The following is a 27,728-nucleotide window of genomic DNA, read 5'->3' as shown; positions in this document are numbered from 1 at the left end:
AAGAAATAGGAAATGACGATTTTGTGTTCCTCCTGTTGCACGAAACGAATGATTCGGTATATGCCAGTTAGAAATATAAATAAAACATAAATTAGCAATTTAGACCATTTTCTGTAACAATATTTTACAAATGTAGAGTATGATGTGCCATGAACTGACATTCTGTTCGGTTGATTCCTAGTAGAATTATAACAATCGCTATGTATATCACACGATATTTATACATTATGATTTAAACAGCATATAATTAAAAACATGAGAATATTTTAAGCTTTCCATCGTGAATAAAAGTCTTTAGCAATAGGTTTTTGACTTCTTTTGGCGCTGCGCAGACGGTTGGCATATGATATTAAAGTACTGCGAGAACAATCGAAAAGCACAGCTTTCGAGCCGCTCTCGCGGTATTTATGTCATACACTGATCTGTCTGCGCAACGCCGTACGAAGTCAACCTCTTGCCATACGTCACTTGACGTACGAATGCGTTCGTCCAATCAGCTGCAGGGAAGGAACAGCAGCTTGTGTTTGAAATCTTCGCGCTTTTGGTTTTGTTTAGCTTACTATCCGATCCGACAAAGGCTTTAAAATACATTTTTACTTCAATACGGTTGTCAATAATTCGTCGCGGATACATATTGTATCTAATGGTATGTTAACGATACGTACTTTTTAGCGTTTACCTAATATTTAGCGATTTAAGTAAAAAGAGATGTACAGTTAGCCGATGCTCCTAGCGTAACACTGGCAAATGCTACACACACAGTAGTTAAAGTTGTAAAGTAACAAACAAATATTAGCTGAAGCTTACAGCAATCGATTTTTTTTTTGAATGTCAAATGAATAAACATTGTTTTGAAATGCAACGAAATAATTAATACCGATTTATTATGCAGGTTTTGGTCGTGGCCTTCCAAGGAAACAGTATATGGGAGTTCTATTGACTATAATGTAGTATGAGCATTGTGTTAATCCTTCATATGTAAGTGTTTATCAGTAATGCTAATAAGTCAATTGAATTCTTTATTCATTTTACCAGCAATGATTTGGCCTGTATGTATTAAAAGTGACTGAATTCATTACCACAGCCACAACAAAGCAGTGGATGTTCAAATATAGTGAACAATAATTATTTGTTATCATTAGAAGTGTTATGGATAAACTAGATACAAATTGTCAATTAATATTATGCTGTACAACACATTTGTTACACTTTCTAACTTATGGATTTGCATATGAAAGAATTAATATTTAATTTCTATTGCTTATTAACTTCACTGGGAATGAATTATGTTATGTCATGTTTTACAGGTAAACAAACATAAGGGAGCAGAATAAACCAGGACAATGCGAGATGTGGAGGTGTGCAGCCACGTAAAAGTGGTGGTCCGAGTCCGTCCTTTGAATGACAAGGAAAAGGCTGGAAATTACAGAAATGTGGTCCAGGTGGTTGACAACCACATGCTTATCTTTGATCCCAAAGAGGAACAAGTGACATTTTTCCGGGGACAAAGGGGAGGCAACAGGGATGTGCGGAAGAAAGCCAATAAAGACCTCAAGTTCGTGTTTGACAGCGTGTTTAATGAAGACTCTTCACAGTTGGAGGTTTTTGAGAACACCACTAAAGCAATAGTGGATAGCGTCCTGAATGGCTACAACTGCACTGGTAAGAAAATCCTTTTCTCTTAAAGGGATAGTTCACCAAAAAAAAAAGTAAATTCTGTCATCATTTACTCATTCTCATGTTGTTCTAAACCTGCATGAATCTCTGTTTTCTGATGAACAGAAAAAAATATATTTTGATAAACAGTGGTTGCAACACAGCTGCTGTAACCATTGACTTGCGTAGTAGAAAGAAAATCAAATAATATGGGTTGGAAGTATTGTGATGATAAATGATGTTAAGCACACAGTTTACAGTATCCATTGCATTCCATCATATTTGTTTTTCCCTACTATGGAAGTCAATTCATACATGTTTAGAACAACATGACGATAAAAGTGATGGCAGGGTTTTCATTTTTGGGTGAACTATTCCTTTAAAGTTTATATTAGTCAAATTAGGGCATAATGTAATATAAAACACAGTTTCCAATGTCTCATGATCAAAGTAAAAGTTCATAACCCTTTAGCATAAAAACTTTTGAAGTTGTTTGTGTTCAGAAATGTTTAGCTTTGAAGTGTTTTACCTGTTAATTTAGTTTGTATTATTACTATAAAAACAGAGCCTTTTAATAAAAAACGTTCACTATGGGATTATGATGGATTTCATTTTGGATGTTGCATGGTTAAGGTATTGACTTGCTATTACCTTGCTTATTCTGCTTTTTGGACATAGACTGGAATAAATACTGCAATTTATAGACGTTCTCTTTCTGAGCAATTTAAAGGGCTTTGTGATTTGCTCAAGAGCACAACAGCGGGCCCAGTTGAAGAGCTGTTGGTTCAAGTAGCTCTCTTCCATGTTTGCAACTTCTTCACCCAGCATTTTAGCAGTAACTCCAAATTGAAAACATGGAGAGGAATGCAATTTAGATTATTTGCCACTATTTGATACTTCTCAGGAGTTCAGACTATTTTTAAGTCTGAGATTATCGTTGTCATGGCAAGCGAATAGCTGCTCGTATTTACCTTTGAATTTGTCTTTTGTGTTTGCCAGTGTTTGCTTATGGGGCTACAGGAGCAGGAAAAACGCATACAATGTTGGGCAGTGTGGATGACCCCGGAGTGATGTTTTACACCATGAAGGAACTGTTTACTCGTATGGACTCCATCAAGGAAGAAAAAGTCTTCGATATAGCTTTCTCTTATCTTGAGGTGAAGTTTTAGACTGCCACACAGACTGCATGAAACAGCAGTGTGCATTTATTCATTTTCATTTTAGTTCTGTCCTTGATAATCGGAGAACAGTACTTGTTCTAGTTCTGAGCTCAATTTTTAAATATATGAGACCTTGTCTGTGAAATCCAGGTTGTTGTCTCATCTAGTTATGCAATTAAAAAGCATCAAAGTTTCATTAAAATTTACTTTTGTTATATTTTCACAGGATGTTCTGTACATTTACAGTGCTATTTCAAAGTAGATCCTGAATTAGGTCTGCTTTATTACATGGCTAAGTTGTATAAGTTAGTCAAGCCTTTTGTGTTCTGATCAGCTGGATTCGGTTTCTGCCTCTATACAGGTTTATAATGAGCAGATTCGGGATTTGCTATCTAACTCTGGTTCATTAGCGGTAAGAGAGGATGGGTCCAGTGGAGTTGTGGTTCAAGGACTTACCCTGCACCAGGTAAAGTGGGCTTACGTGTGTTATTTTTGGATGTACGTTTGTAGACCACAATGATTAGCTTTGTCTGATCCATATGTGTGTGTTGTCTCATTATTTTATAGCCCAAATCTGCAGAGCACATCCTTGAAGCTCTTGATTATGGCAACAGGAACAGGACGCAGCACCCCACTGACATGAACGCCACATCTTCACGCTCCCATGCCGTATTCCAGGTAAAAGGTTGCTCGACGTTTTGATGCTTGGCTCTGAATATCATCCGGTTCTCCGTAACTGTTTTGATGCATGTTTCTTGGTGACTGAGCAACTAATTTTCAAAAACCATTTTATTTTGATGCCGAGCACGCTAAGGGGTCATAAGTCTTTGCAGCTAAACAGAATAAATTAAGATTTTGGTGTTTTTATATACAATTTTTATTTATATAATTTTTTTTAAAATTGACATGGCAGCAGTAAATCAAGCTCTTTAGCATGTCTGACTTGAAAGTATAGTGCATCAATTAAAAAGCAATTAGGCTTTGATCTTCTCTCAGATTTGACATCTCGGTCATCTTTTAGTTGATCTATGTGTTCAAACCAGCATCATTTGACTTAGTAAATTGTCAAGCAGAAATATTCAGTCTGATTCACAGACTTTCTTGCCCCATCTTATTTCATCAGATCTACTTGAGGCAGCAGGATAAGACAGCCAGTCTTAATCCAAATGTTTGTGTGGCTAAGATGAGTTTAATCGACCTGGCCGGCTCAGAAAGGGCCAGTGCAACCAACGCCAAGGGGGCCCGTCTCCGAGAAGGGGCCAACATCAACCGGTCTCTTCTTGCCCTTGGGAATGTCATCAACACACTCGCCAACCCAAAAGTAGGTCTATACCTCCTGTGAAGTAAAAAACAGTCTGAGAGATTCATTACCCAGAGCTTGCTAAAGATAGATCTGTCTCATTATTTCAATTTAAATTGAGAATATTATATGAATATGATGCTGCAAATAAGGATGACAAATTACAATATGGGCCCGTATGTACACATCAAGTCAAATGTTTGTGCAGAATTGAATAATTTTTTTTTTGTTATGGTCTTAGCTTTTCATGTAAAGCTGTATGCTTCAATGGGCTATATGCTGTGTTTAAAAGTGGAAAGGCATCTTTAAAGGTGCTATCTGACAGGTAGTACTAAAATAGCTGTGCTGTCAGACATGAAAAAGGTGATCTTTTTTCATTGCAAGAATTACATGTTTTTTATCTTACTTGTGAGATCAAGATGGTGTGCTTGTGCGTCTACAGAGGGTGTGGTTTTGAAGCGGGGGTGTAGTTAAGACCAGAACAACTTATGTTGCTAAAGGAACCATTGATATTGGTTTTGTAAAGGAAAATATATATTTGAATTCAGTCAGTGTGTTGAATTGTTAAGACAAATCAACAAAAGTGCACTACGTATATAGGTCATGTTTAATTGTTCTACATTGGTTTTGTAGAAATACACATTATAGAGAGCAGAACAGAAGATGGTCTTGTTTGTATTTGTTTTTGCTAACTTTTTATGATTTGCGTGTATATTGGCGTGATTTTGTTGTTGTTATTTCCCTATGGCTTTTGAGATCAGTTGGACCTGGAATCGATAAATGATGTCAGATTTAACCAGCGGATAGCAGCACTATAATCCAGTTGGCAGTCTCCATCTTACTTTTTCCTTACTTTTTTCAAAGCAGACCTGCACTGAACCTGCACCTGCCGTTTGTTCAGTTTAATCTATTTTATCATATTTAAACCATTCTTCATACTTCCCTCCCATGACTGGAGGTCAAATGCAATAAAGGTGTAACTTAGGGCTGTAACGATTTATCGTGCAAATGCGCGTTTTCTCAATGAATGAATTACGGTAAAATGCCGCCACATCCAAAAGCCAATTGGCGCTCTCGCGCAGAAACTCCAATTGTGTCACAGAAGACGCTATTCCAGGAAATGTCTAGAGGCATATTTATATCGCCGTTCCTCAGATTGTTTCAGGTATTTTCATGATAATAAAGAATATTTTGAATGATTTTATTCAACGAGTGTTGCTTTTTTAATGCACGTTATAAACGACTCCGACTCATAATGATTTTAGATTGATAAGGACTTCTTACTGACCAAAACACCATAGTACACGCACAAGCTGCGCATGAAACGCAGAATCGCAGCCATGCGATGCAGAATCGATTTTAGACAGGTCTTTTTAATGGGACACGCGATTTATCGTTACAGCCCTAGAACTTCTGTGCGAGTCTAACTGTACGTTTACACCGCCACTGACTTGAGCTTCCAAAGAAGCTCATGCCGCCATGTCAAGGACGCTTGTCAAAAAGTACGGGGAAGCTTGTTGACGTTTTGGCCGCTCTGAAGTCTATTTTCTCTGAACTAATGTTTTGGTAGGAACGAAAGTTGACATCGTATGTTTCTCTGGAATCAGCCAGCGAAGAATGTCTAGGCTACATTCCGATTGGTTTCTGGCATTTTGCCACTGAACCGCATCATAGCTCATTACCAAAAAGTTGAGCGTCTTTCTGATTGACGCTCTGGTCGCTCAAAATGCGACGCCAATAGATTTGATGCTCCTTGTAGAAGCCAACTTCCATTGTAAATAAATGACTTCCAGTAACTTTGAAAGCTCAAGTCGGCTGCGGTGTGAACGTACAGTAAAGCTGCATTCAGACTAGCAGTAGCAGAGCGTCGCAATCTCATTGATTTCAATGGAAGCTTGGCGACTTCCAGCAACACGAGCGACCGTTGGGGACTGGATGGGGCGTGAATCAAAGTTCAGAAATGTTTAACTTTATGCAAATTATGTGTGACTTACAAGAGCGACTACCAATGAGAATGAGCCAGTGAAGTTCATGTCATCCATCTCTCATCAGTTACTGGAGTGGACAGTACTCGTTTATGACAACCAAATTTAGAAACGCCTCTTTTTAAAGAGATGAGCGACACACAGCGACAAATTCCCTTATAATGTCAATGTACCTTAAGAAACACTGCACCAGCATCTGGCTCTGATGTAAGCAAACATGTTTGTTGTATCACTATTACTTATCTTCGCTGTAGCCTTTCTTGGTCTTTATCCAGTCTGGGTCGGCTCGGTTCATAGTGTGATGTGACACATGCACCACCATTGGCTCTGATGGTATTAGCCTTCCTTTGATTTTTGCTATTTGGACGAACCCAGAGACTCTGCTGGCTCTTTGGTTCAATGACTGATTTTATCAGTTGCAATAGCTACAACTCTCTTAGCCTAGACATGTTGTGTACACTTATCCCTCTCAGGGCTGGCTTTGTGTGTGGATGAGTGCCGACTTCAGTACACCTCCACCAGAGACACTGTGTGGAATTCTATCCAGATTTTCCGTCTTAGAGATGGTTTGAGGGTAATTTACCACCCAATCCCATTAGCCCGTGACGGATATAGAATGTAGTCTTAGAAAACGGCTGTTAAATCTGCCTTGTGGTGTTTGTTTTGTGCCATTATAAACCATGCCTTAATTAATATTGGGTGTTAGTGCATGTTTGCTGCAGTGTCTGTCTCAAATCCTGATGCTTAGCATTTACATCTCATTAGTTTTACGAAGAAAAGAAAATGGGATTGTGTGTTTAATGCCTGCTCAATTCACAAAATAATATTCCTAGGAAGTACCAAGATAAAGAAAAATTAGTGATTTATTTACATAAAATTATGTAAACACGTGAAGTAGGGCTGTAACGATTTATTGTGCAAATGCGCGTTTTCTCAATGAATGAATTTAAATGAGTTACGGTGAAATGCCGCCACATGCAAAAGCCAGAGGGCGCTCTCGTGCTGAAACTCCAATTGTGCCACAGAAGAAGTAGCATTACGGACGCTATTCCAGGAAATGTCTACAGGAATATTTATTTTGCCGTTCTTCAGATTGTTTCAGGTATTTTCATGATAATAAAGAATATTTTGAATGATTTTATTTAACGAATGTTGCTTTTTTAAATGCATTGTATAAACGACTCTGACTCATAATGATTTTAGATTGATAAGGACTTCTTACTGACCAAAACGCCACAGTACACGCACAAGCTGCACATGAAACACAGAATCGCAGCCTTGCGATGCAGAATCGATTTTAGACAGGTCTTTTTAATGGGACACGTGATTTATCATTACAGCCCTAACGTGAAGTGTATGCAATAAAATTACAATTACATGTATTCTGTAGGTGTTTTTATCCATTTATTTCTGCAGTATTTTTAGGTCACAATCTATGACTTTATTTAGGGATGCACCGAATGTTCGGCAATCGATTTTATTCGACCGAAATTAGCAAAATCAAATTTACTGTGTTTGGCTGAACAAGTGAAAAGACTGAATACATTTTTCCAAACAATGAGGTCTTTAAAGACACGATCCAATAGTAATAGCGCAGAGCGAGAGATGCGCAAATGCAGCAAACGTGTGTGTGTGTGTGTGTGTGTGTGTGTGTGTGCAAAATAAAGTGTCCGAGAAAGACACGAAAACATAAAGCACTACAAGTTGTAATGCAGAGTAATAAATAGGTTATTTGCATTTTGTGCGAGAATGAAAGATCAGATTAATATCCGTTTAGCCAAGACTCATTTATGTGGTCAAATGTAAATGGAACGGTTTTAAAGGTGGGGTATGTGATTTAAAAAAAAAGAAAAACACTTTGGAAAATGGAATCAGGCCAACTACCAAAACACATTAGTAGCCAATAAGCAGGAAGGGGCATGTCTACCAACCGACATCGTTGCCTGTGTTGCGTATGTGTGGGGCGGGTCTATCAAAAAAAGGTCCAGATTTTATTGGGGTCGGGGTGGGGGGTGGGGTGTTTGTTTAGGTGATTTCAAATATCAACATTGGCTTTCAGAGATCATGCACCCCGCCTTTAACAAGTCTATCTGTCTATCTGATCAGAAAAGTGACCTGGTGTAAAAAGGTGCTAAAATGAATGTTGGAATGTAAAAAAAAAATGTCATTGTTAAGTAATGTGAAATAAAGTTAGTAAGAGGACATTCTGAAAATTGGCAAAATAATTTGGAAAATGAAAAAAATTTGTTCTGTATTCAGCCTTCGGCGGAGTTTTTCATTTTATTCGGCTTCGGCCAATAACTTTCCTTTTGGTGCATCCCTAACTAAATTATATTTTATCATTTTTGTTGTTGAAATGGGGATAAAATGTGTGAGTATGTGCCTACGTTGTAAGTGTTGCTGATTTTTGATAATTACCATTGCATTAACATGAGTAACATACACGTGACCTTTAACTCGAAGATGTTCATGTCCTCTTCTTACCCAATCTCAGCTGAAAATGTGCATATATGGTTGTAATCATTATTCATTTGTTGACAATGCCAAAATAATTAGATTTTGTATTTGCAATTGCAACTATGTCTTTTATGTAGGCAACGTGTGTGTTTTATTTGTTTATGTATGTTTGTGTCTTGTGGTTTTTGTATTTGTCGTTTGATGCTGGAGTGTTTTGGCTGGTGTGTGTGTAAGGTGAGGAGGTTTGTCTCTGTCTCCAGGCCCCTCTATGCAGCTTCATAGGTATTGTTTTCATGCCATCCGCATAAATTAACCTGTCATGCAGACGGCTCTCCTTACCCACGTTCTCTTGGGAGGGCCCGAAACAGGCCATCACACACACACACACAGCTAACACGGTCGTGCCAACAGAGGGAACATGCCGCCTTCAGAAAAGTGATTGCTAGCGAAACTTGCTAGCAATTACTTTGTGTGTGGCAATGTTTTTGTTCGTTATATAAGATGGTGTTTTACCACTAGAAATGCCCTCTGTCGGTTTTCTTCTCCTGCTTTTCTGAATACTGCAGTAATTCTTAACAGAGAAGGAGAATTGACTGGAATCTGGGAAGCAGGCTTCATCTCACCCCTTTAAATGAAGGTTTTCTATGTTCCCAGCAGGGCATCGCTTTATAACTGTAATGAAAGCATTATCATACACAAAGTCCAGATGTATGCTAATACATCAACTGGATCCACTCGGATATACAAATGTTTACTGTGTTTTTGCTTATAATTGTGTTAGTGTTGTCAATTCACTTTTACCTTCATGTAAATTTGGCTTTGATGTGTGGATGCCAGGATGTGTACAAGTCACTAAATCTTGAGATTAATTAGACAGTTGGTTCACGCATGCTTTTATTCGGAGGTCAGACAGGCCAGTGAGATGAAAGAGCGTGCCAACCGACTTTTTGAACATGTGTAACAGCACGATGCTATTGAAGTTGTACATAATTGAGACAAACTTGAAATTATTGTCAGGATCTGGAAGTAAAGGTCAGTCAGCATTTGTTGTATTTATTGAGTAATTTGGTGTTATTGTGGAATTGAAAATTGTTTGAGATGTACTAAGGGCAGAAGCCTGTGTAAAAGTAATGTGAACACTGTCATATAGGATTGGCATCGTGCTTAGGAAGTAAAAATCTGCACATTTTTTAGGATTTGTGATGAAAAAAGTGTTTTATTGTGTATTCAATTAAGATCATGTCAGAAAAGGCCAGAATAAAATTTTAGGCCTAACCTAATTTTAGCAATCTGTTTTCTTTCCTTCTTAGTCATTGTTTCCTGTTTCGTAGATGGCCTTTTATGATATTTTTGGATTTATTTGCGTGGCTCGGTTTGTTTTTTTCTCTTAGTGTAAGAAGACGCACATTCCTTACAGAGATAGCAAGCTGACACGGCTCCTCAAAGACTCGCTCGGTGGAAACTGCCGAACTGTGATGATCGCTAACGTCAGCCCGTCCTCGTTTTCCTATGAAGATACGCACAACACTCTCAAATATGCCAACCGCGCCAAGGAGATCAAATCCACTGTAAGTCCCACACATAAACACAGACCAACAACATGCCTTAAATCACCAAACATTGCTCAAGTTGATATTGACAGAATCGAATGCGATTTTAACTGTATAACTTGTTTCTGTTTGCTTTTAATCTCCCTGTGTTTCAGCTGAAGAGTAATGTCATGAGCTTGGACAGTCACATCGGCCAGTATGCCGTCATTTGTGAAAAACAGAAAGCAGAGGTAAAAAAACATATTTTGAATATTACCTTTGATTAAGGATGTATTAGAAAACTGAAAATACTACCCTTCATAAGGGGCAGTGCACATTTCGCTCAAATAGAGAGCGACGCGTCACGTCTACAATTTTTTCAGAATGCCGTGTTGAAAGCACATTGGAAAGAGGAGAGGGAGCAGCTTTAGACGCGAAATGTGAACCGCCCCATAGGCAGTATACAGTAGTTGCAAGAAAATAAGTCACTGCAGCAAGTTGCAAGAAACCCCTTAAGACAAATCTTATTGGTAATACCCTTTCAATTACAACTTAAAGGGATTCTTGCAACTGCGCCCTGAAACCAGTGTTTCTGGTTAGACTTTATAAAACGCCTATATAAAAAAAATTCACTGTATAGACCAACTGGATTGTGGGAAAGCTGCCTTGGTTTTAAACACAGCCTTTCATTTGGCCTCTATGTAGTACTGTTTAGTTAGTAAATCTGGTAGGTAGGGATGGGTCTAATCCACATGAGACTAGTGTAATGAGACTAGTGTGTTTGTGTCCTTGTAGATCATCATGCTGAAACAAAAACTTCGAGAGTATGAAGAGCGGAAGGTGGAGGTTCCTGCCCTCAATACAATCCCCATCCAGAGAAGAGCTGAATTTGAGAAGTATGTGGATGCTTTACATTAGCTTTATAAGCGTGCCCTCATGCAACACCGCAAACTGTTTGCACCCATCATGAGGTGGGTTGAGGCCTGTGTTTTCCTTTGTTTAGATGTTGTTTACTTTATGCCATGTGTGATGTGCAGCTCATTATCACGGTCCTTTGAAACTTTGAATACGCCTCAATTATTCATAAGTAAGAGTACACAGGACAAAGCCAGACACCATCGCAGGTGGAGGTCTTCTTACTTCTGCATTTTTCATCAGGCCTGGTAGAGAGTCAGAGGCTTGGGCTTTGAGTTTTCCACTTTTGCTTTAATTTTTCAGGGTTGTTTTTATTCTTTAATTTTGTTTAATGCATGTTTCATAAAGGAAATGGTTTTTGATACATGACCTCGCCCCACTCTCAGCCTTTACGTGTCTTTCTCTCAGGCTTTATTGTTTGTGGTTCTTGTCAGCAATAACTGCAGCAACGTCCATAGATGGGAGGGAGAAAACGAAGGACAGACACAGGGAGGAAAATCGCAAGGGCGGGAGGGATGGAGAGGAGAAAGAGGAGGGGGGAAAAGCTGAATGAGTCTCACTCCTACGTGTTTCATTCACCGGCATCAGAATTCACAACTTGCCGAGAGAGGGAGAGAGATGCTTAACGGCGAGGAGGGGCCGCACGCTCCCGCCCGCATTAAAAATGCAGGAGTCTGGCAGTGTCGGCCGCTGCACCAACATTATGGCCCCAAATACAGCTTCTGCGCTCTCTCTCTGGGTTTATTTCATATTATTTATGTTTTTCTAAGTAAAAAAACTAATATCGCCCACACAAGTGTGATATCTCAAAGAATTCATTGAGTCTGCATATGCAGTGATATAAAAGGCTGTGTGCAGTAGGGAAGTCTTTCACTGCAAGACATTTTTTTCAATGGAAATGCAATGCCCCGTAGCTCTTCATGATATATAGAGGAGAAAAGATGCAATAAGATTTGATTTGGGTCCGTTCATAGCCAGGTTTCGGAGATGCTGCTTTGTGTGGTGTTCACGTCTCCATACAGGTGATCACTTTAGGTTAATAACAGTGAATCAGCAAATGATTCGGTGTGATTCAGAATATCTAGCGTGGATTCATTTAGGGACCATATTTTTTATAGCGTGCTGCTGCCGTATGTTATGTTTATTTTAGATAATTCTTGAAATACTATTTATTTGATTGTCTTTGTTGTTTTTAAACCTGATTACACTGACAGTAATTTTTACGTCTGAAGGTTGCCAGGTAACTGTACTTTTGGCAACTAAAGGCGTTCCTGACACTGGATACAGCTGTATTAGTTCTGGTGGGATACACAACTGGCTGTAGTTTGTGAATATATGTGATCTCAAATGGCGACTTAAAACGATACTCCAGCCAAATATCAAAATTACTCCATGATTTACTTACCCTCAAGCAATCTGAGATAAATATGTAAATCATCTTTCAGATGAGCACATTTGGAGTTATTTTAGTAAATGTCCTTGCTCTTCCTAGCTTTATAAGAAAAACGGGGATCAGGGAACAACTTCTGACTTTAAACTCAAAAAATGTGTATCCATCTTTTACAAAGTGATTCACACGGATCCAATGGGTTAATAAAAGTCTTCTGCCGGTAATCAACGTGATTTTGTAAGAAAATATCCTTGTTTCAAACTTTTAAACCATAATAACTTACAATTTACGCGAGAGTTTAGCATAGTGAGGGTTTATTGACATGAGCACATCCAAGATGTGGACGTTACCGGAAGCTAGTTATATAATTTATAACGTTAAAAATATGAATATTTTTCTAACAAAATCACATCGATTCCCCTCAGAAGACCTTTATTAACCTCTTGGAGCCGTGTGGATTACTTTTGTGAAGGATGGATGCACTTTTTTAGGGTTTAAAGTCAGAAGTTGTTCCCTCATTCCTGTTTTCTACAGTTATAGGGGCGGTTTCCCGGACAGGGTTTAGATTAATCCACGACTAAGCCTTAGTTATATTAGGACATTTAAGCAGTTTTTAGACATGGCTTACAAAAAACAATACTGGTGTGAATCTTGAGACACAACAATGGCACTGATATATGTTCATATATGTCCATGCAAGATGTTTTTAAAATTAAGATGGCACAAACATGCATTTTAGCCTGGGGCTAGAAAACACTCCCATAAAGTGTGGAAGAGTAAGGACAGGACTAAAATAACTTAACAACATAAAAAAAAATGTGTTCTTCTGCAAGATGATGGACATACCACGGTGCACAGTAACATCATCACTCCTGATTACTTCCCCTCTGGCTCAAACTTCCGTCAATATTACTGCACCCGAGGTCGAAGCACTTTGTTTGCAGCACACTTCCGCCATACAATAGTTCTCATTATTTATCCGCTTAAAAAATCGACATGTTTTATTTTGTGCTACCATACTTACTTGTGTAACTACTCATGTAAGCTCTTTAAGTTTGCTGGCTTCTAAATTCATCCCTGTTTGGATCCTAAGGAATGAATGGGGCTAGGCTAAATGCTAACACATTCACGACATGCTGTACAAAGTTTAAGTGCATGCGTTGAATAAAGATGGATATGTATTATTATGTCTAAGTTGGGGTTAGAACATAGTAAGATTTTGAAAAACGGTGGTGTTTTCCTTTAATGTAAGAATAAATAAGTGTCGAGGAGGAAATGGTCTCCATTGAATAGGCACTGTAACCGTGTGTTGCTTTGTGTTTGCAGAATGTCTGAGTCTATGCGCAGCGTGTTTGCAGCACGTCTGCAGGTCCGTAAGGAGCAGCTAGTCATTGAAAAGCAACTGAATGAAAGCAGGCTGACCATGAGACATAGGGAGCTGTGGCACCAGCAGAGCTTGATCTTCTTCCCCGACAACAGGGCTGAGAAGGTAACGGCACAATTTCATAAACATCCACTTTGTAACCATTGAAAGTTTGCTCTTTAAAGCAGAGCAGACTTTAAAAGGCCCTTATTTCTGTGAAAATCTGATGAAAACAAGTTTTTATAATAAAAATACATATTTGTGACTTTGCCTTGGTTCTTGGGTAGAGTAAAATTTCCGAGCCATAAAAATGTATGATTTGTATTATTCCTTCCAATTCATGATTTAAAAGTGTGCACACCCTATGGGTGTAAAACATTTGTTTGCAGATTTCAAATGTGTGTTTTTGTGTGTTCCAGGCCACCTGTAAGTATGAGCGTAAGTTGGCCTCCCTGAAGTCTCACCAGGAGCACCTGCAAAAGAGCTTGCTAGAGAGCGAAAAGCAATTTCAGGAGAACGAGGGATGGCTTCACCGCATCGAAAACGACATGAAGATGCTTGGACATGAAGGACACTCTCCAGAGGTTAGTGCAGGGTCAAAAGTTGTTTCATCTCACTGTATCAAAGGGTTTAAAAAGTTAATCGGCCAAGTCTGTCTGAATTTCTCACAAGTTATGTTCTCACAAACAACTGATAAGGTCACTGAAAAGTCATGGAGACTTATTAGTACAAAAGTGTTGGAACCCTTGAATAAACATTGTAGTATTCTGTCCTTCACATTACAGGACACAATACCACTAGCATATCCCCTGAACAGCTGTTACACATATGATGAATGCAAAATACATGCCGTTTCAGAAAGTCAACTGCATTGTCATTCAATTCAATGCTGGTTGGTTATGACATGGCTACACTGTGAGGACTCCATGTCAGCTATTACAGAATACCAAAGATTGAAAATGGATAAAAGAAAACTGGGTCCATATACTTTAAAATTCGAGTAATTTCTGTTTTGTTTTGTTTTTAAGAGAGAGACTAAAAGACACTTGCTTGTAATTCGTTTTTGAACTTTATTACGAATCGTTTTTACCCTAGAAGTGAAGCACTATGGTGCCAGTCTGTAGTGTTGTGATGTCTAAAGCAGGCTTACTCCTCTGAGGCCTTGGATAGGAAAGCTCTTCTGAAGCACTTGTTTGAGCCCATGATCTGTGGAGATGGCCAGCTCAACTTAAAGGGGAATACAATTATCTTTGTTCTGACAGAGCTGGCATAACTCTTCTGCCTCTATCATAGTATATTTTTAACTTGACGGTCACGTTCCCCTGCAGCAATTTTACAACCATGCATGCAGTGGTCTTGCTGGTGGGGGTGAATCATTGATCACTGAATAATTGACAACGGGCCATTGAATTATAAGAAAATAATGCACACCAAGGTGGTAATGCGACGCGAAGCGGAGTGCTGTTACACCGCAGGTGTGCATTATTTTCAAATAATTCAAAGGACCTGAGTCAATTATTCCGCTTATACCCCGGTTACCACAAACATTGCTCTGGTGCCTATTTTTAAGACATTTGACAAGTTAGGTGTGCGGTTCACAGAAAAATAATCAACACCCATAGAACATTTCTCAGCCAATCAGAATGCAGCATTCAACAGACCCGTAGTATAAGTAAGGGATAATGTAGAGGCAGCCGGTAGTTATTGGGAAATAAGCCCCGACAGTGTGATCAGGACCCGACGCGAAGCGGAGGGTCTTGTATCACACTGAAGGGGCTTATTTCCCAATAACTACCGGCTGCCTCTACATTATCCCGCTTATTACACGGCTACTTGCCACATAAGAAAAAAAACTGGACATGAATATGAATTTTAAACAGTTTATTGGCATATTTGTTTTAAATTAACATTTTTATCCTTCCGCGAAACTTTTCACAGATGCATAAAATGATCGTAATACCTTATTAAAATCCTCTGTTTCATACTTGTCTGTCTCCATTTTTTTCTCTTTTAGCCAGTCTTTGAGAAGTTTTAATCCCCATTCTGTATTTTTGTGTGAGCTGGCTTCGTAGCTGTCATGCTCTATTTCGTCAAGTTCAGTCTCAGTAAGCTGTCTGTGTCTTGTCGTGGTTGTCCAGTGTTTGTCACAAGATGGCGCCAAACAGACAGTAATCTTTATTGATCTTTATTGGCGCGGAGCGATTTTACTCGTGCAAGTAGTCCGGCTATGCGTTATTAATTTGGAGCGGTTATTATTTGAAAAGAACGAACCTGCAAATGTCTCCACTGACCAATCAGAATCAAGCATTCCAGAGAGCCGTGTAATAAACCCAGATAACAACTGCTCAGAACTAATAATATATGGTAACCCGGATGCTGCAAATCATTTAGACGGTGGGGAGAGCAGGGCACAACCTAATGCTTTTTGGTTTTGGCTCAGTTGTTAAAAGAAATTTGAGTTTGATTGAATTATATTTTTACACCAGCAACAATGACCATTTGAAGTTAGTTTCTAGTACTTACCATTCTTAGACAATTACACCAAACATGACAGAAGCAAACGTTACAACTTACCCCATAGGTGGTGTTAATTGTAACAGGCAGGGAGTTATGTTTGAAGGCAAATATTTCAATACTATTTTGTCTATATACTTAAAGTGGATATTGTTTATATCTGTCTATTATTCATCCAGCCGTTTTATAACAATAGTTCAATTATGAATGAATACACATGTCTAAATATATGAGAAAAAAGCAGCACAATTACGACAAAACATTTTTTATATGTGACCCAGTCTGTAAAAACCATATTGAAGTCTCAAAATCAAATTCTAAGATAATGAAAATCAAAGTCTGATTTTAGCCATTCATTTCATTATGATTTCAATCTTTGACGTAACCTAAAGATATGAACAAAAATTAGTTTTGACCCACAATTTTTGATAAGACAGGCACATTTATTTTGTTGGCAGCCAGCAATCATTTGTGTGTAGCCTATTTAAAACAATGGCAAGAATTACACTAACGTTAGCGGTTTTCATATCGTAAGTGCTGAGGGGTTAGTTGTAACACAGCGTTACAATTAACCCCACTGGGTGAAATTTTTTTAAGCCCACCAAAAAAGTTGCTAAGAGCGGCAGACATGTTTCAAAATGATGCTATGTTTTAATCAACAAGACATTGGTTTTGGTATCTTAAACCCAACTTAGAAGCCGAAGAAAAAAAAACATATGATGAAAAAATTACACTTTTATCAATAACTCTATGGAAAAACATTAGACCTTATATACCTTAATAACATATATAACTTAATATTTACAAATGATTAAATCAAATTGCATGTTTGTGACATTTGAACGTCTTTGTCTATCTTAAAACCGAAAATAAATTTCGGAAGGTGTGCATTTGTTAAAAATTAGCTATTTTAAATCAATATTTGGTGTTCCTTACCTTACTTATGAGTGGTTGTTATTGTGAATTAAGCTCTTCAGTGTAATACAAAACCCACACCACCGGGGCTTATTTCTGGGATAAAAACCAGCTACCTATACATTACCCCTATCATGTTTTTCTTATAATAATATAAGAGCTTGTGTCCTATGGCTTAGTTTTTGTTTTCATCACTGTGACAATCTTTGTGTCTCTGTCTTTTTCTTACACCTTAGTTTACCCCATCCCTCCATTTCCCCGCCAGAGGATGTCTTAATAAAAGAAAAATCAATGCGTTTTCTTCGTCACTCCCTACAGCTGCTCGCCTAAATCCACACCTCTTTTCTCACTCTCATTTTTCCTCTCCTGTTTTTTTTTCTTTTCCTGGAAGTAGAACGGCGTAGTGACGCACCCGCCCATCAAATGTTCTGTGCTCTGCTGTTTTGCGTTTTCTTGCGTCAGAGGGGGTAGAAGGCTCCTCAGAAGGTGCATTTTTAGTGAGACACAAAGAAAACAAGAAGCTAGACTAAAAACAACATCTGAGCAGTTTCATCGTTTTTGTACCGTCTCATCTCTGTTGCCTTTCTCATTATAGTGCATAGATGAGATGGATTATTCTCACCTTCCTTTTCTTCACATGCAAATTTGTCACAGTGTCATTCCTTGGTTTGACGTTCTAATAAAATTTGCCATCTAATAGATGAATTGAGATTGCACAGCCCTACCTATGTCCTGGTGGGTGCTACCGTTAATATGATTGTTGGGATGAAGTATAAGTCTCTCTGGAAAACTATTTCTGCTCATTTATTGGGATGGTACTCTTCCAGCAGGCCTGTTACAGTCGATAATACAGCTGACGACAAATTCTTTCTTACTGTCTTTAAAGGAATCACAAATCGCTTGTCAGTGATCTTTGCAAAAAAGTTGATCAAACAATATAACAAAAAGTCAATTCAAAATAATACAATCAAAATAATACAATGGACAAATCAATCAAGTATTAAATAACATGTTTCGCTAATTAAAAAGCTATTTTTTGTTGCCATATCACTCAGATGTTGACAGGATCATCTGCGTTTAACAACAATTGATATGTATAACATGCAAATACTATGACAGTAATACAAACAACTAACGGCGTGTATGCCTTCTAAGCGTCCATGAACGACCTTTGAAGCAAGCCTTTCATAAAATACAGGACTGCCTTTTGTGATAATGATAAAAATCATGCTGCTTATACTTTTGATAGCATTTATATTAATGGTCTGGAAGTAGGAGCTACTGACATTGTTTGTTGCATTTGACTTCATTGCTTCAAGATGTCTTTATGTTTGTCTTTTCTAGGAGCTGCAAAGAGAACTAAAGTGCCATCAGCTGCAGGTGAAGATCGCTGACCTTCAGCAACACATTGAGCACATGAACCACCTCATCAGTGTGCAAGACCAGGAAAACGCTCACACGCACAAGTATGAGTCAACACTCATATAGGTTTTAAACCAGGATTCATGATGTTAGGCTTAGTCACCCAGAATATATGAGTTTGTGGGAAACCACATGCTCTTTTACGTGCACCGGAGCATTTTTTGTTGAATGTTCTTTGTATTATTCAGATTAATTTCAAATTTGCAATGTAAATACCTCGTCTGTATCATTCAGCTACATCACCTTTGTTCTTCACCTGTCCTGTCAGGTTGGTAAACGCCCTGCTGTCCACCTGCCGCCGACAGCACCTGGCGTTGAAGGCCGAGAACATCACCACAGATGACAGCGAGTGGGAGGAGCTTGAGCGGCTGGTGCACAGAGAGAGGGGCGTGGTCTGGGCAGACCAGGAGAAACCAGAGGAAAAGGTTGATGATGGCACAGGAAACACTCATCTGCAGCCCATCTTGTCTTTCTCGCACCTCATATCTCACCAGAGCACGCCGTGCAGTAAGTGATGAAATCGAGTCGAATTTCACGTTAAATACTCAACGTTTCTGTGAGTTGTGTCAGCAAAAGAAGAAGAAGAAACAAGGCATTGATTTGCTATAAATAAGAAGTATCTTGTAGAGTTGTCCCACGTTTGAAGTTTCACCAAAATTTCAATTCTTATAACATTGCTGCAAACAAAAAAACTATATAATATGCAACAAACACACTCCTGTTGCCTGAGAACATAAGCAACTTGATGAATAATAACTAATTTAAGAAATTATGATCTTGCCTTATAAGTTTTCTAATGTATTTAAGACAAGAAATATTAGCAAATAAAAAGAGATGTAGAATAAATAATAACAAAAGATCAAAGATACAAATGAATTAAACGGTGCTTATAAAAAAACGAATCTAAAATAAAACATTTGTGATTCATTCCTGCATATGCAGACGCAGATATGTAATTAAAATTAGGTGTACAGTAATTTGAATTATGTTCATAATGAGTTTAAAAGTTATATTAAACTTAAATTGATCAAGCTAAGTGAAGTTTTCACTTTCTCATCAACCCTAATAAAAATTGTCAACATCGTTTGTGAAATGTCAACATTTCGAATATAAAAAGCAGATGAACAGTTCTGTTGTCACTCTCATCATTATTGTGACACATTGGGAGATGTTAAACATGAGGGTTCAGCTCAGCATCACAAATGCAATGGATGCATTTAAAAATAATCCAATTCGAGACAGCCCACAATTGCTTCAGAATGCAAATCACTAATGATGAAACCATCTCAAGGAGCTTGATTTTGTGATATCAGTGCTGCTTTTGAAGAATAAAGTGTTATTGCTGTCACTGCGCCGAGTGCTGACTCTAGAGCTTGTTTGTGTAATGTCAATTTTGACAAGTGTCCTGGAGCTCTGAATAGGCTCTGAATTAGACGTATTATTATAAACAAGTGATTGAGTAAGAGAGCGCTGTTTGCATGAGAATGACAGCGCGCGTGTGAGCAAGCTCTTTGTATGGCCGCATATGCACTCGGAGTTCAAGCACTCATGTTACATCAAGTGTACTCGGATTTGTATTTGCATCTTGTTGTTTAATTCATTGTTAGATCCATTTGCAGTGTTTTTTTTTTTTGTGAGTTTGAGTGTAGCTATTTATTAAGCGAGAATATTATGGTAATTAATTCCTGTGGAAAATGAACACCTAAAAATTCATGAATATTTAAATGTACAGGTATCGATAGTGGTGAAATGAACTGCTCAATTCCTGACTGCTCTGCATATTTTATTTTTTTGTAAAGTCCTATGTGCATGAAATATAATTTTTATTATAATTAATATATAATAATTGGCGTATTGTATAAAAATAATATTTATTGTTTGTGTATATTCACAAATTATCCACAATAAGTTTTACATACTTAATTGACGTAAAATAACCTTGCAAAAGTCTGGAGCCATATGATAAAGCTCTTCCTTAATGCTGTGTTGCTCCCGTGACTTACTGCTTTCAGCGTCAGTGTAATGTGATCTGCATTGTGTGAGTGTTGACAGATGTTAATGCCTTGATTAACACATGTTTACTTCCTGTGTGATGTATATATTGGCCTGAATAGATTGGACAAGAGCAAATAAATAAAACAATACGTTCTTTTTATTCAGGTGGAGAGAAACGCACGCGCCGAACCTCACAGCGACTGAGACTCGCACACTCATCCAAAGGTAAACTCTTCTTTATATACCTCTCTCTTTACCTCCATGCTACCCTCCAACATACTCCTCTTTTCTCATCAATCCAGCTGCCCAACTCTGTATCATTGCTCATACTGACAGGCCATGCGTGTGTGTTCCTTTACAGGTGGGCTGTGCCTTTAAAGAGATGGTTTACCCAAAATTCTAATTTTCTCATTAATTACTCACCCTTATATTGTTCCATACCCGTAAGACCTTTTGAGATAATTTGGATGAAATATTAAAGCTCTCTGCACCCCAGTGCAACTACAATGTTCAAGGTCAAGAAAGGCAGTAAAAACAAATAAACAAAAAGTCCGCTTCTCTGTTCAGTGTTCATTTCATGAAACGACGAGAATACTTTGTGCTCAAGAACAAACAAAAGACCGACTTATTTCCATATTTTTTCTTATTCCTTGTCTGTCTTGAGTGCTCATCTACATGCTTGTTTGGAAATCTGACCTCTTGCCTCAGCACCACATATACGTTGTGAACACACTTCTTGCACATGAACACAATTAATGCCTGTTTATGGGTGCTCGTGCCTAAATCAATGTCAGGACCTGTCAATTCACACGCGTACTTTGAGATGTTTTTGTGAACTCACGTCAGGGCCTGACATGCTTGTTCTCGTCACTTCTTCTGAAGATTGAACCAATGTAGTCACATGGACTATTTTTATGATGTCTTTATGGGGGTCAGAAAGATCTTGATTTTATCAAAAATATAATTGGTAACACTTTACAATAAGGTTCATTAGTTAACGTTAGTTAATGTACTAACTAACATGAACAAACCATGAGCAATACATTTGTTACAGTACTTATTAATCTTTGTTAATGTCAGTTAATAGAAATAAAGCTTTTAATTGTTTGTTCATGTTAGTTCACAGTGCATTAATTAACGTTAACAAGAATATTAATAAAGTATTACTAATTGTTGAAATTAACAAAGATTAGTAAATGCTGTATAAGTGCAGTACATTATTAGTTCATGTTAACTAATGTAGTTAAATAATGAACCTTATTGTAAAGTGTTACCATATAAGCTAACATAACACACGCTGTTTCTGCATTTTGATATTAATCTGGAGTACCTATAGAGTAGTATGACATCCTTTATATCTCCGAAGAGTCTTTCGTTTAATCAGATTTATTAAAGAAAGATTAGCTTTACCGAATCTTTCCGATAACGTACGAAAAAAATGAAGAAGGAGGAGTTACTACCACGGGAGGATCGAGTGTGAGTCATGCAACATTATATAACACTGTTTAACTTAAGATTCACTACATGTTCATGTCATTTATATAATATGCACGCACCTATTTCCAACATAAGACAGAAGTCTTACTTAACACATGCAACTCATGATCCGGTTGAGACTATTCAAGGAAATCCAGCGCATCAAACTCACACGCAAAACTCCGCTGCTACCCTAGATAATAAACTATATCCATTGTTTTCATAAGGCTGGCTTTCTTCTCCTTACATCCAAAAACACACTTCTTCTATCGTGCAATTCGTGAGTTTTGAAATTAAGCAAAGCTTGATGTGATGTTTGTAAGTTCTAGCGTCTCCCGCTGATTGAAGGGTGGGTGGGGTTTTCCGAGGGAAGTGCCCATAAAAAGAAGTAATGCGTAGAAACCCCTGAAATGTCAGCTGGACCCGTAAACAAAAAAAACTTTCCGAAACTTGTACGAACCCTGGCGAAGTGTATTCCGCACAGAAATACTCCGTAACACGCCCAACTGCTTTTTTGACACTTTGCCTCCGTTTAGCATGAGGAAACAACTCTATAACTGTGTTTATAAGTCAGAATGCATAAAAAACCATTGAACCACCCCTTTAAAGTTGAACTAAGTTTTTACAGGTGTGGAACAACATGTGGGTGAGTAATTAATGATGAAAGATTAATTCTGAGGTGAACTAACTACATGTTTATACTTTAGCAATTTCAGCTTTCAAAAATGAAAACTGCAAGTCCACCTAAATTGCTCTACAAAAGAAAGGATTTAAATACATTTTAATAATAAAATTATTATAATTTTGAATGAAAATCTGTAAGAAATAGAAGTTTGGATAAACCTGTGTTTCAACTCAACTAGTTTTGATTCTTTCAGGAGTTGCAGGCACCAAAATAAAATGTGTTAAAACAAGCTAAATCATATTAGTGCCTTAAAGAAACCATAGGATAAAATTGAGTTGACTTTCTTAATTATGTGGATAATTCAACAGAACAGCACAAGCATTGGTAGTTTTGCTCAGAAACAGACGGTGTGCGACCTCGGCATTCGTTGAATGAAATACGAAACATTTTACAGGATGGAGGGAATAGAAGGGTGAGAAAAAGGGGAAAAGGAAAAGAGGAAAGCTTTGGGAAATGTGAGTTATTGCTCAGTAAATGGAGAGTAATGATATTTGCTGCAGAACAGGTGTTCCTCATTTGATTGAGACACGCTGTGGGAAATACACATTTCAGGAAATTCAGAGTAAGAAAAGGGAGAATTGGGGGAAAACACAGACGGATACTGTTAAAATATTTGAAACTTCTGCATCTGTAGTATTGTGGATATTGTCAATGAGTTGCTTTGTTGCACGTTGTATTTATTAGCGAAACAAATTTCCTGTGTGTATAATAACTCATTTTTGACAGGGAGGTTGGGGTGTTTCTTTTCTTTTGTTTTTTTATTTCACCCCACCCCCCTTCCACTGGTTGTTTAAATTTTAATGATTAATTTCAAACACCATATGGGATTTGACCAGGTCAGGACAGTGTAAAACATGACTTCATTTTTGCAGCGTTGGGAAAATAATCTCTTTTGAAATGGAGCTGTTTACAGCGATGAATAATGATTTGTTTACTGTCCTATAAAAGCGAGCATGTTTTGTGAGTGTGCACAGGCATCAGTCAGGTGTTGTGTAGCGTCGGCACGCCTACAAACTGTTCACGGACCATCTGAGCCATATTGCCTTTAAAAATCATGCACATTTCTCAGACCACTGGGGAAAAAATCTTGTGTTTACAAGTTCCCAGGCTGCTACAGTGAGCTGTCTGAGGAAGAACTAGTTACTGGATCAGTCTAAGTTTGTTGTGTTCATGACATTGATTGCATCATAGAGGAAAATAAACAGGGTATCCTTAAGTAAAAAAAAAAAAATTTTTTTAATAATTAGCATTTACCCTTTTTGGATTCCCTTTCTGAACTTTTTATATCACGACCTACAAACTTAATTTTAAAGTCTGTGTAACCGTTTTGGTAGACGTCCCGTTATTTGAATGAGGTCTTACTTTAATCTCGCAGTAAAATCCTGCATGCAACCACATTTTTAGATAAATGTTTTTTTTTATTTTAAAGCAAGTCTTGTGTTCCAGAGTTGAGGAAATAAAATATAAATTTTTTGAGCCTTTCACCAAGACAGAAATGAAATCTGCATGTGTTCAGTTCTTCAAAAAGACCATATAGACAGAGCCCTGTGTACCAAAACTGAAAGAGATGGAGATTAATAAAAGGGTTATGAATGAACGTCCGCCCCACCCCCATCACCGACGCGCCTCATGACGATATCGTCTCTGCACTCGTGCTCAAGTGCTCGATGGAGAGATAGAGTTAGAGATTGAAGGCATGGAAAATAGTGATGGAAGAGAGGAGAGACGCAGGAGGGGTCACGTGTCACAGTGCACGAGACTGCCGGGTTCCTGTGTTTCAGACCTGACCCTGATTTTGTTTCTTTCCTCCTTTCATCACCATTGCTTTGTAAATTTGCTTCTGTGATTTCATGTTTTTATTTCATCATTTTTTCCTCTTCCTTGCCTCTTTTCCTTTATTCAGTCAGTCAGTCTCTCTCCCTCTATTGTCTGTCTCCACTCGTCATCCGCATCTAGCCTCTCCGTACAGCCGACCCTCCGCCCTTCCGAATTTCATTCATAAAATGATTCCTCGGTGCAGGGAGGGGGAGCTATCACATATAGTATGAAACGCTTCTGGATTGGCCGAGGACGATTCTGCAATAAAAAGAGAGCGAGAGGGAGGCGTGAGCCAGGCGACCCTAATCCGCAGTGGCTTCATCCAGAAATAGCGCCTCATGCATGTTTTAATCCCGCCAGCCAAAAATATGCCACCCAGAGCACTCTGTCGCCAATTACTGATCGCACCTATTCCTCTGCCTCCGCTCTGGGCCATACATCACTGTCCACCACCCGGGCTCTCTTTTTTCACCCCGATCAGCCTTACCTTGATCTTCTCCGGTTAAGTTTATTATTTGTGCTGTGGCACGCTAGTCATGTGTTTTAAGTGAGCTGTCGGCCATCAAAGATTTGAGTTTTCAGTTCTCAAACTTTCTTTTGCCATTAGGAGTGCGTGTATAGTTAGTCATTAACAGGATGTCAGGTTCTCCACCATGCAATCCAGATTTCTGAGAATCGGCACTGACTCAGAGCGAAAGAGAGATGGCCGTGTGTCAACAGTTTGACCAGCAGGAGCTCTAAAGCATCGCGATTGGTCAAGAACGCTTAAGATGCAGCCGCAGTGTCTCTCTCTCTCCCTCTTTTCTGCATCGTGTGAGTCAGTGTGCGGCCAGACTGCGACGTGCTCCAGCATACTCCGCCACTCAATATCCAACGTCAGACCCCTCCAACAGCTTCCTGGAGCCACCCTTCCCTTCCTCACCCACATACACATCATACAGCCTGTCTTGACGAAGCAAAGAACCTGGCCTTTAGCATCACGTAGCTCTTGATGTGCACTCAAATGGTCATGTGATGAGCTTGACTAAATTATTCAGTCTTGTAGGAGTAAAGAATGTTTGCCCATATGCATCAGTGATGGGAATCGGTTGTGTGTGTGTGCGTGCGTGCTATACGTCTCTTGGGTTTAGAGCTTGGAATGGGCTTCGCGAATCAGATGGCAAATATTGTAACATGCCAGTAATGTGGATTTGATTAAATAAAGTTTCAAATCTTCCACTGGACAAACAGACAGTGTTGTTATGTTCGCCTATAGTCGCAGATTGGAGTATTTGTTCTACTGCTTTAAACAAATGTGATCATTTAATGACTGTATGCTTATGTTTTGCTTTCTTTCTGTCAGCGTGTAGCCCTCAAAATCAGGATGCAGAGGCTGAATGTGCTTCTAAAAAACCAATCAGGAGGAAGCTGGCTGTGTCTCCTGCAAATCCAGGGGAGGATGGAGCAATTCCTGTGCCGTCCCACTACCCTCCTGCCCTTCAGGAGGTCTTAAGACAGGAGGGCATGTTCCCACTACAGTACACTCCTCAGAGCCAGCCACATGTTTCATGCACCTTTGATCCAAACTCAACATTCGACGTTGGTAATAATGAAGACACGGCTGCCGCTAATGCCACAGTAGTTTTATCACCTGAGCCACCTGGGCATATGACTCTCAGGGCGCTACGAGCTAACAATGGGAATGAGTCACCTAAAAGGTATCAAAATCATTTTCTGCTAAATAATATATTTGTTTTACATTAAATAAAATACTTGGTTGTGAAATGCAAGCTAAAGTTTTAAGACTCACTCATTGACCGCATGCACTAAGTGAATTTTTGTCCCAACTTCCTCCTAGGTTGGAGATTCCATCGCTTTTAGACCTGCGAAGATCCAAACCATCTTACATGGCCATGACCTCGGCTGCTCATGGCAAACGCAAATTTGGGTATGTGTGTGTATTTGTTGTGGGGATATGTTCACTGGGGCTTTAAGAAGGGCTGTTTAGATCATGGCTCATTGACATTTCACACTCTTGGTATTTGCCAAAATCTCACTTAGTATGTGTGTGTGTGTGTGTGTGTGTGTGTGTGTGTGTGTGTGTGTGTGTGTGTGTGTGTGTGTTTGCGTGCAACAGTTCCAACGATGGGAAACAGGACAGTTCTCAAGCCATAGCCGCGGCACCCAAGCGTATAAAAAGAGATCCCTGCGAGGCGTCTAAAGCACTACGAGTCCGACGTTTTGGAGGTTGGTATGGCTGCATCATTATAGATAATTGAATAATTGCAGTTCTCCTCTACTGGCTTTCCTTTTGGACCTTAGATATCAAACACGAGCGTCTCTTATTATATTCCATTTATGAAGTCCTCACATTATCCATTATGTTTGGTAAAGTATTCTAATAGTGTAATGGGCGGGCCGGCTGACAGCTGTGAAATGATGTCAGGCACACCGCCAGAAGCACACTATCTCCTCCTCCCACTCCCAACGGTTCTCTCACTCTCACACTTTCTTTCTCTTTAATAATAGAATGCCATAAATTGGCTACATTTGTCCCTTCCATACATGTTGGCACATAAGTGATTGTAAGGTGCTCAGTGCAATTCATCACAATTTATAAAAATTAAACATACATAAAAAAATTTAAGAGTGAAGATAATGTACGAATAAAGCTAAATTAAAAGAACAATTTTTAAAGAAAGTTTTCAATATTTCACACTTCAGTTTTATTGTAGATGTTAAGACATTAAATCAGATCAAAAAAAAGCTACTCATCTTATAAAAACCATAATTCTCTTTTTCTTCTCTTCTAGTTTCATCTGAGAATAAGCCAGGTCGAATAGTAGTACGAAGTGTGTCTGAGGGAAACCTCCATCAGCTCGACCAGCGCAAGCCCAAATCGGGCCCAATGGGGCCTGCTGCGTTCTTTAAAAAAGTAGCCAAGAGGATGTAAGGGATCTCCACTGCTATTAAAGACAGTTCTTTCATAAACCGCCTTTCTCATGAAATGTGTAGTTGAAAAGTTGTAAATAAAAGTCTGGTTCTTGGGTTTCATTATTTTTTTGATGTTGATTTTTAAAAAAGAAATGTGTTTATAGAAAATTTGTTTAGTCAAATTTGAAGAAAACATTAAAGTATTGCATTTTTACTGTTGTCTGGTCTGGGTGTT

General features: G+C 38.6%; 1 protein-coding gene across 2 annotated transcripts; it reads left to right on the top strand.

Moving 5' to 3' along the window:
- The first annotated feature begins 488 nt into the window (after nt 1-488).
- kif18a (kinesin family member 18A) lies at nt 489-27,728 on the top strand. Of its 2 annotated transcripts, XM_065267828.1 has the most exons (19): nt 489-646; nt 893-978; nt 1,308-1,662; nt 2,656-2,813; nt 3,178-3,282; nt 3,384-3,494; nt 3,940-4,137; nt 9,950-10,126; nt 10,264-10,338; nt 10,883-10,983; nt 13,719-13,881; nt 14,175-14,339; nt 18,529-18,650; nt 18,875-19,113; nt 20,767-20,826; nt 25,923-26,277; nt 26,418-26,507; nt 26,697-26,806; nt 27,373-27,728. In XM_065267828.1, exons 3-19 carry the CDS (start codon nt 1,344-1,346, stop codon nt 27,510-27,512), a joined length of 2,688 nt encoding a protein of 895 aa, XP_065123900.1. In that variant the 5' UTR covers nt 489-646; nt 893-978; nt 1,308-1,343; the 3' UTR covers nt 27,513-27,728. The 2 variants fall into 2 exon arrangements, with proteins under 2 accessions (XP_065123900.1, XP_065123901.1); XM_065267829.1 differs by lacking the exon at nt 893-978 and having other exon boundaries at nt 502-646.

Source organism: Paramisgurnus dabryanus, chromosome 2 (assembly GCF_030506205.2).
Source record: "Paramisgurnus dabryanus chromosome 2, PD_genome_1.1, whole genome shotgun sequence".
Classification (NCBI taxonomy): Eukaryota; Metazoa; Chordata; class Actinopteri; order Cypriniformes; family Cobitidae; genus Paramisgurnus; species Paramisgurnus dabryanus.
Note: the sequence above shows the minus strand (reverse complement) of the source record. Positions and strands in the feature narration are given on the sequence as shown.

Excerpts from the sequence above, each read along its gene's own strand:
- kif18a (XM_065267828.1), top strand. The coding sequence starts at position 1,344 with ATGCGAGATGTGGAGGTGTGCAGCCACGTAAAAGTGGTGGTCCGAGTC. Across the intron at positions 13,882-14,174 it reads CCGACAACAGGGCTGAGAAG|GCCACCTGTAAGTATGAGCG; the intron begins GTAACGGCACAA and ends TGTGTGTTCCAG. Across the intron at positions 26,807-27,372 it reads ACGAGTCCGACGTTTTGGAG|TTTCATCTGAGAATAAGCCA; the intron begins GTTGGTATGGCT and ends CTTCTCTTCTAG.